The sequence below is a fragment of the Phoenix dactylifera genome, unplaced genomic scaffold (assembly GCF_009389715.1).
Source record: "Phoenix dactylifera cultivar Barhee BC4 unplaced genomic scaffold, palm_55x_up_171113_PBpolish2nd_filt_p 000771F, whole genome shotgun sequence".
Taxonomy (NCBI): Eukaryota; Viridiplantae; Streptophyta; class Magnoliopsida; order Arecales; family Arecaceae; genus Phoenix; species Phoenix dactylifera.
The window spans coordinates 103,919-112,805 of record NW_024068142.1 but is presented as its reverse complement, the minus strand read 5'-3'; the positions used below and the strand labels follow the sequence as shown (position 1 = coordinate 112,805).

The 8,887-nt window shown below is 41.6% G+C and overlaps 1 protein-coding gene across 1 annotated transcript; it reads right to left on the bottom strand.

Moving 5' to 3' along the window:
- Positions 1–4,991: 4,991 nt before the first annotated feature.
- Positions 4,992–8,334, bottom strand: LOC120107128 (protein ACCELERATED CELL DEATH 6-like). Its single transcript, XM_039120297.1, has 3 exons — positions 7,554–8,334; positions 6,193–6,734; positions 4,992–5,780 (listed from the first exon to the last, which is right to left on the bottom strand). The coding sequence occupies exons 1-3, from the start codon at positions 8,332–8,334 to the stop codon at positions 4,992–4,994; spliced, it is 2,112 nt and encodes a 703-aa protein (XP_038976225.1).
- Between the last annotated feature and the right edge of the window lie 553 nt (positions 8,335–8,887).

Sequence of the window (8,887 nt, the reverse complement as noted above, 5' to 3'; positions counted from 1 at the left end):
ACTTAAAAAGATGTTCTAAACGTTTTCATCATGACATAAGGAATTACACTATGTCAACTGAAACCACAACTTCTGGAAGCACATCTTTGCATTTGAAAAATCCCAAGTTTGATCAGGAAGAAGTTCGTAGAGCTATTTGTATGTATTGTTGCTGGTGCACATCCTTTTAGAACTTGTGAGGAACCTGGTTTTAAATATATGGTATCTGTTATGTGTCCTCAATACAAAACCATGAGTAGGCATACTATTAGGAGAGATGCATTGAAATATTACATGGATGAAATGAAGGTTGTGAAGGAGGAGTTAGCACAAGCATCGGGGAGAATCTGTTTGACTTCTGATAATTGGAAAAATGATTACACACAAGATGAATATCTTTGCATCACAGCACATTGGATTGACAATAGTTGGAAGTTGCAAAAAAGAATAATTAGATTTGCAGCCTTAACCCCGCCCCCCCTTTGATGGGCTTTCTATTGCTGATGAGGTCGCTTTATGCTTGGCTCAATGGAAAATTGATAGTAAGGTTTTTACCTTGACATTGGATAATGCATCTTATAATAATACCATGGCTACTTCTCTCAAGATTCGTCTTCTTGCAAATAAATCTCTCTTGCATGGTGGTGATTTTTTTCAAATTCGTTGTTGCTGCCATATTATAAATCTTATTGTGCAAGCTGGTCTGAATCTCATTGATGGTGTTGTTTGTAAAATTAGAAATGTGGCCAAGCATTTGAAAAATTCAGTTCCAAAGAAGAAGAAGTTTTATAAAATTGCTGAACAAAGTTTTCATTTGAATACCAGAAAAAGATTGCGTTCTGATTGTTGTGTTAGATGGAATTCTACTTTTATAATGCTGGACCGTGCTATTTATTTCAAGGCAGTTTTAGATCACTGGGGACAGCGTGATAGAGAATTTGGAATCTTTGCACTTTCTGAAGAAGAGTGGGAAAAAATAGCTATTCTTCATAAGTTTTTGAAAGTGTTTTATGATGTGACTAATCAGTTTTCTGCTAGTAAGTCCAACAGCAAATATTTATTTTAGGGGGGTGTGGGAGATTCATAGAAAATTGATAGAGACTGCTAATGGCCCATATGATTTTATGGTTGATATGGTTAGAGAGATGCAAGTTAAATTTAACAAGTATTGGTCTGAGTATAGTTTGATCTTATCTTGTGCTACAGTTTTGGATCCTCGTTGCAAGTTAGAGTTAGTTGAATATTGTTATTCTAAACTTTATGGGGAGATTAGTGCAAGGGAGATAGTTCAGAATATTAAGAATACTTTGTATGATTTATTTGAGGAGTATATGCTGTGTTCAACTTCAGTCTTTTCTCCCAAGATTGGAACTTCTAGTGGCAGTGATGTTGGTAACCATGATGCAGATAGTTTTGAAGATTATGAATTATTTTTGAGTAAAAAACAAAAGCATGATCATGGGAAGTCACAATTAGATCTTTACTTGGAGGAGCAAAATCTTGGGCTGCACATCGATTTGGATATTCTAGCATATTGGAGAGATGCCTCAGGTCGTTTTCCCGAGCTTGCATCGATGGCTCGTGATATTTTGGCCATTTCCATATCAACGGTCCCTTCAGAGTCTGCCTTCAGTATGGGTAAAAAGTTGATAAATCCTTGGCGAAACTCACTTTCACCAAAGACAATTCAAGCTATTACATGTTATGAGGATTGGTTGCGAGCAAAGGGCTTCTCATTAGGTAATTCTTTAAATCTTTGCTTGTTCTTCTATTTTTTTCTTTAATATATATTTGAATAAAAACTAATTTTCTATTGTTTCATATTTATTTGTTTTTACATTTTTTTAGGACAATCGGGTGTCTTGGGAGCTAACATGGGAGAATCTAGTGAGGATGAAGATGACGAGGAAGAGATGGAAGAGGGATTACATGGTTCGGTCATTTAGATATTCTATTAATAACTCTAATAATTATTCATGTTCAATCAACAATTGCTAATGTTTCAATTTTGTGTTTGTAGGTTTTGAGAGTTAGAAGATGCAAGGATGTTCTACGGTTTTCTATTATGGAAGTGGCTTCAAGAATTATGAACTTTTATGAACTTTTGAATGCACAAAGATGCATGTTTGTTATAATGTTAATGGGACAATGTAATTTGTATTTTGTCTAAGTTTACAGTTTTTATTGTTAGGTTGTAATTTTCAGCTGGACAACACTATTGGCTTGAAGCTGCAAATTTTTTCTTTTTTAATCTTTGTAGATAATCCAAATTCCAAAGTTTGAAACCACCACCAACACTATCTATTTAAAATAGGCTAGTTATATCCTTAACATTAACCAATTAACCAATTTAGAGAGCCCATTAAGCTGTTGGGCCATTTTTGCCCATTTCTAGATTCCAAAAAAAAAAAAAATCGGGCCTGTCGGGTCGGGCCTGTCGGGCCGGTCGGGTCGGGCCTGGGACCAGATTTATAAGGTTGGGTCGGGCCTGGACAAAAATTTAAGCCCGACAGTCGGGCCGGGCCGGGTCTGGGCACAGCCATCGGGCCTAATTTCTGCTGTAGAGCCCGGCCCGGCCCGGATTTTGATCACCTCTAGTTCAAGTCAATGCCATTTATCCCGCGGTTGATGGCCAAAACAAATCGGCTAGGGCAAGTATCTGGCGACATCAGTGGAGGCCAAGTCAATCCCTTTCATTAGCTGGTCCATGGCCAAACCATTCCGGGATAGGTATGCAGCGATATTAGAGGGGGTAAGTCAATGTCGCTTATTAGCTGGTCCGTGGCTTTCAAGCATGTCAGCATTCAGCACTAAGCTTTGGACATTGGTGGTACTTTAATATCACTATCGGATCCCTAAGTAGCCTCATGAACAGAAAGATTCTTGCACAGTATTATGGGTTTAAAGATCTCGCATTCTACAACTGTTTGCTGCAGTAGCTTCAATGTATTATTGCTAATTGGGCTAAGTAGAAAGGTGGCAAACCACCGGAGGGTTGATGCTGCCGTTGTTGGATACTGTAGGGTTGGATTAAGGAGGCATGACACAGGAGAGATGAGATGGCGATACGAGCGAGTCATTCATCGAGGGTCCCAGGAATTTTGGCATCCATTCCGTTCCTCAAGCTAGTGCTCGAGAGAAAGTAGAGAGCACGAGATGGGTCCGACATGTCAATTAATGGGCCAAACCACCCCAGACGCCAGCCAAGGAACTAGGGTCTGGAACTATCGAGCCAGGACATCGGCACCTGGTAGGTCTAACCCAATCCAGGGTTAACCAGACCAAGTAGATTTTTTTTTTTAAAGAATTTTATGCCATACATGATTGGGAACCAAAACTCGAAAGGGCTTCAACATTTTAAGCTCAAGCCTGACCCAAGGACCTCGTGGTTGAGCCCAAGCCTGATTTGTTCCAGACTAAGGCAAGCTTAGCTCGTTGTCTGGGGCATATCTAAAATGCAAGTGTTGCTTTTATTTTGCTAATTTTATTTAATTTTTCTAGGAGAAGTAGGAAGTGAAGAAAAACAGGACCTAGGATTTTTTTTCTTATTAAGAAAACTATCATTAAACGATCCTATTATAAATGCAACCATCCGAGTTAGAGTACAAGAGATCACAAACTTCTATGGGCATAGACGAGAGGAGTCCCATAAGATACAACCAGTATGATTAGCTACATAAAAGGCAAACGAGTAGGCAGCAGGTCGTCTCAAAGAACCTAAATGTTGAACTGATCCTCCAAATATCCAAGAGAAAAGGATAAGCACCATTGATCTAGGTCCCTTGGTTGGATCCAACTGATTGCAGTCCTCAAGTACCCTTCCAGAGCAACGGTAGTTGCTCTCGGCCTAGTAATGACCTAGGTAAGACCTTCCATGCCCCTCTAAACTTTGCCAATAGGACAGTAATGTCGTATAAACAGGAATAGCCCAATGCTGCCAAGGATGAGCTGGAGCTTTGAATTACAAAGCCTGCTCTGCCACTATTCCAAATGCATTTCGTGGAGTATAGTGCTGCTGTATATGTCAAATGCGCTATAGCCAAAGGCTCTCTATTGCATGAGATGCATGGATGGTGCCTGAAGTGTATATGAGTGTCCATGACCCTTCAGGACTTTGGTACATAGATGGTGCCTCAAGTATATGAGTGTCAATGGCAATTCAGGACTTTTGAAGCATGTGTTCTAGGAGCGGAATTCAGGGCAGCGTGGGAGGAGATCTCCTATGCTAGGCGGGTGCTCGAGGCAGGAAGCATCATCCTAGAAGGAGATTCAGTGGATATTATTGAGCGGATTCTACAAGTGGGATCGTGAGAGGCAGACCATTTGCTTCTAATCAACATTAAGAGGCTTTTGGAGGAGTGTGATGCTTTCCAAGTTGTGCATGTCTACCGAGAGGCAGACAGATCTGCGGATTGGATCGCCTCCTTTACTGCTCACCACTCCGGTGAGATTCTCTGGACTCGCCATGCATATATCTGTTCCCCCCATCTCTTAGGTGTATTTTCTCTTTGGACTCTCATGGTAATGCTTATACGAGATTAGTGTGAGCACCCCCCCCCCCCCCCCCCCCCCCCCCCCCCCCCCAGTAACAAAAAAAAAAAAAAAAAAACGTGAAGCTGCAATCTCTGCTCAGTCAAAGAAGGTCGAAAAAGAGAAAAATTTTCTTTTTCTCTCTATTTGCAAGAGAGCAAAAGGACAAACATTTCATTGCCCCCCCCCCCCCCCAAGTAACAAAAAAAAAAAAAAAAAAACGTGAAGCTGCAATCTCTGCTCAGTCAAAGAAGGTCGAAAAAGAGAAAAATTTTCTTTTTCTCTCTATTTGCAAGAGAGCAAAAGGACAAACATTTCATTGCCACGCCCCTAAAAGCTAATATTTTTAGCATACAGACGGAAGATTTTGCATGTGAAAAATAAAAAATAATTAAAATGTTACTCCCAATGCAACTCCCAAGCTATCTTTGGACTTCTGTCAGCCATGCATGCTGACAGCTGCTGCTTCGATTTTCACACACCTAGAGCGTCGCGAACAGGAAAAAGATAGCATCAACGCCCAATGTCACAAGCAGCCAAAAAATGAGACGGGCACCCCACATCAGCAAAGCAGGACCAAGGCGTTCCACATCATGCGGGTGTGTGGTTGGGTAAATACATTGTCTATACCCTTGCCTGATTCTTACTGTTTTCAGCACAACATAGGCGTTATAATATGCCGCCATATGAACTAGAAAAGGGGCTCCGAGAGCAATGATGCAGAAAATAATGCGGATACGCTTGCAGCTGGGAGGCAACACTACATATATAGCCATCGCGAATGCAGTGGACATGCCCATAAATGCCACCCATAGACAACTTATAGCCCCACAATGGGCTATTCTGCGAGTATGTGTATCAACCATCGACGTTCCTGCAATTAGGAGCCAGCATGTGGCTAGGATGGAGCAGCCCAACGCGGTGGAATCTGAGACTAGGAATACCTTGAAGGCATAATCTTTTGCTAGAACTGCTGTGCCACGGCCTGGATGATCATCAGCTATGTACCCCCCGGGGACGGTGAAACCAGCAGCAAATGTGACCGTAGCAATCAACACCGCAGCAATCCAATAATCTTTGCCTAAATCCACCTGTCTCCTGATTTCCTTGTCCTCGATGTTGGATGATTCTTTTTTGAACTTATCATCGCCGGACAGTTTCTCTTTGGTCTCATCACTGGATAATTCACCGGTCTCTAAATGATGCAATTCTCGTGGACTGGACAGAGCCTTTGTTAAAGCCAAGCAGATGGCAATGCAGAATTTTGCATTCTACAGTGCAAGAAAAATTTTAGAACATAAAAAGGGAGATTAGTTGAAAGATTGAGAACACTACATGTTAACATTAACATATCCACTTCTTATAAGCGAGAGCATCCCAGTCCCCAGACTTGATGATAATATTTATTTATTTATTAAAAAATACGGATTTTTTTGGGTATCTTCACAATATAAGGGCAAAAAGGTGCCGTCCGGTGAGCCGAAGTCTTGTTGACAAGATTGGCATTTATTATGGTAAGAAATGAATGCTCATTATCAGGATTTGTGTTTAGAAAGACATCTAGCTCGAAAGAAATGAAGAAAACGTGTTTATGCTCCAAGCATACATAACCTCTCTAAAGAGATTATATATGCTTGTGATGTATGGCAAGCAAAACATGCACGAGGTTGTTAAGAGTTTTACCATCCAGAATTGCAGGCCTTTATCATCCAACATTCGGTAAGCCAAGTCGAGAGGGGTGAAGCCGTCGTGGTTGATAACGTTGACGCATACGGTTTGGTTCCGGAGAAGAAAATGCACGCTCCGTTGGTCGCTGTTTTTAACAGCCGTGTGTAACGGCGTATTTCCCTCGTTATCCTGGTCATTTAAGAGCTTCCTGAGATCCGGTCTCCTGGAGATAATTCTCTTGACCAGATCAAGCTTTCCCCTTTTAAAAGCGGCATGAAGAAAATTCTTTCCCTCCTTGTCTAATAATTCGTCTGTATCTGGGCACTGTTTTAAAATCTGATCAACTATAGGAATGTTGCCCATCATAGCTGCAATGTGTATGGGAAATAAGCCATACTTGGCATCTGCAAGATAGGCTGTAGAGGGATCGCGCTCTAATAATAGCTTCACCATATCATGATGACCATCTGAAGCTGCATAATGAAGAGGAATTCTTCCAGAGGAATCGACACCTTTGGCAAGCATCGGCTTCCGTTGCAATATGTCTTCAGTAATTTCTATCACGTAAGTATAATGAAAGGTATCGTGAGTACTTGTGTTATACAATGCTCATGGTGCTTTTACAAATTAAAAGGTGGAGCATTGTCTTCCATGCATATGCTTGCTTAATAATCTGCTTAGTGCATCTATTAGCATATTTAGTCCAATGGTGAATTATCACAAGAACACTAAAAGAAGAAAAATCAAAGTTCGTTATTTGTTACGAGGGAAGTTACACATGGTGACCATCAAGGAAACTTGCCAACTGAACCTCGATAAGCCTAGATGGGCATGCACAGCACCAGCTAAGAAGGGGGCCAAGCCAATCCACTTGATCGCATTTGGTCACAACAACATCCCGACTACTTTATGTTTGGGCCGATCCCTTAATTTCAATAAAAGCTAGTTGGCAATCTTGCTTCCCTTATCATCAAAAAAAAAAAAAAAGGCCAATCTCTTAAAGCCTGGGTTCTTAATTGCCAGTGAATAATTGTGGTTCCTAGTTGCTTAATTCCCACTTTCTGGATCTTCTGAGGTTGAGGAAAAGATTCCTAGGTGGCCGTGCTTTTCTTTTTTTTGTTTCATTAATTTTTCTGTAGGCAATGTTGATCTGTTTTGTTGGGTGTGTACAACGGTTGCCCGTACGCTCCCGAATGGCCTTGTTTTGCTGTATTATTTGATATAGCTTTCTTGTTTCTTTTGTATCATGATCATTTGACAAATGAAATGGTGGTTTCACACTTCATATGAAATGGTAGTGATCTACTCACCTTTTCTTCAAAAAAAGAAAAAGAAAAAAAGGGCGGGAACAATATGTAAGTCTAGCGCTCGATTACCTCGACTCAGAAGGACTGCTACATGCAACGCAGTTTTCTTGTTAAAGCCTGCATAAGATGCTGGAGAAGCTTTCTCCCAAAAGGAAGACTGTAACAAGGCTTTGGCTACATCAAAGGATCCTGACGTGATGGCCAGATAGAGCGGAAACATGCCAACACTATTCGGCATTGACGCCAGTCCTGAATCCTCCTCCATTAGTACTTTGGCTACACTCGCATGGTTATATTTGGCAGCCTCATGTAAAGCATTTGCCTCGTCCCTGTTCTTGGCCCTCAAGACTCTCCTTTCTTCGATCTCGCCCTCCCTTGCAAACTGGATAATAAGAGAGACCATCTTGTCATCCCCTGCCCTGGCAGCGCAATGCAATGGAGTATCGAGCCTCGTGTTTGGTGCTGCCAAAAGAGAGATCTCTCTACAACAGATCTCCTTGGCAATCTCGTGATGTCCTCGGCTAGCAACTATATGGAGGACGGTGTTTCCCTCGAGTGTAACTCCAAGGAGGCAGCTGGTATCTTCTTGTATTGGAGAATCCTCTGGTACTGTTATTGCGATCTCCCCCGCCGAAGCTCTAGAAGGAAAATCTCCTGGTCGTAGTAACTCATCCAAAATTCTTTTGTCTCCTGATCTTGCTGATTGGAGCAATTTAGGATTCATGGGTATGCGACCAGGCTGGACTTCGCTCGAAAAAACTTCAAGATCGGAATCTGTTTGTACTGTTTGGCTAGTCAAGCTCTCCTCAGCTATAGTTTCAGCAACCTTGTATGCTCCAAGGGCTGCCATTTCTCTCTCTTAATTGAAGGGGCTCGGCTATAGTTTCAGTACCCCCCTCTCGATTAGAGGCTGTCTGGTCGGAGGGATAAATTCATGATTTGGATTTTATTATAAAAATAAAATTAATAAGTATCGTGGGGGCTGACACCACCAACGTGAAATGCGGTCTCTTTTGTTTGTCATCATTTATATAAGGTGGGGTGGGTTATTTTAGGAAGACCATGACCCTCTCGAGGCCCGAGGCTTTCTTTATTGCTACCATGGGGCCCAGCTGTCCGATGGTGTTACTTACCAGCGTAACAATGATTTTGGATGAAAACCGGTTATGACCCAATCTGGATCCTGGACCAAACAGGATTCAAATTTCTTAAATAGGGTCCAAGTTATACTTGGACCCGATCAGACCCGAATGACTTGCTGGATCAAAATTGTAGTCATGGACCCGATCCGACCAAACTCGATACTCTATTGAATTGGGTTTAGGTCTAAAATTAGGATCCGAACAAAAAATCGGATTGAATTGGGGTCAATCATGATCTGGTCCGATCCGACTCATTTGTAC

What these genes read in the sequence shown, in the direction of transcription:
- LOC120107128 (XM_039120297.1), bottom strand. Translation starts at nt 8,334, where the DNA reads ATGGCAGCCCTTGGAGCATACAAGGTTGCTGAAACTATAGCTGAGGAG. An exon ending in AGCAGTCCTTCTGAGTCGAG is followed by an intron (nt 6,735 to 7,553) that starts GTAATCGAGCGC and finishes CTTACGTGATAG; the next exon opens with AAATTACTGAAGACATATTG. An exon ending in AAGGCCTGCAATTCTGGATG is followed by an intron (nt 5,781 to 6,192) that starts GTAAAACTCTTA and finishes CTTGCACTGTAG; the next exon opens with AATGCAAAATTCTGCATTGC.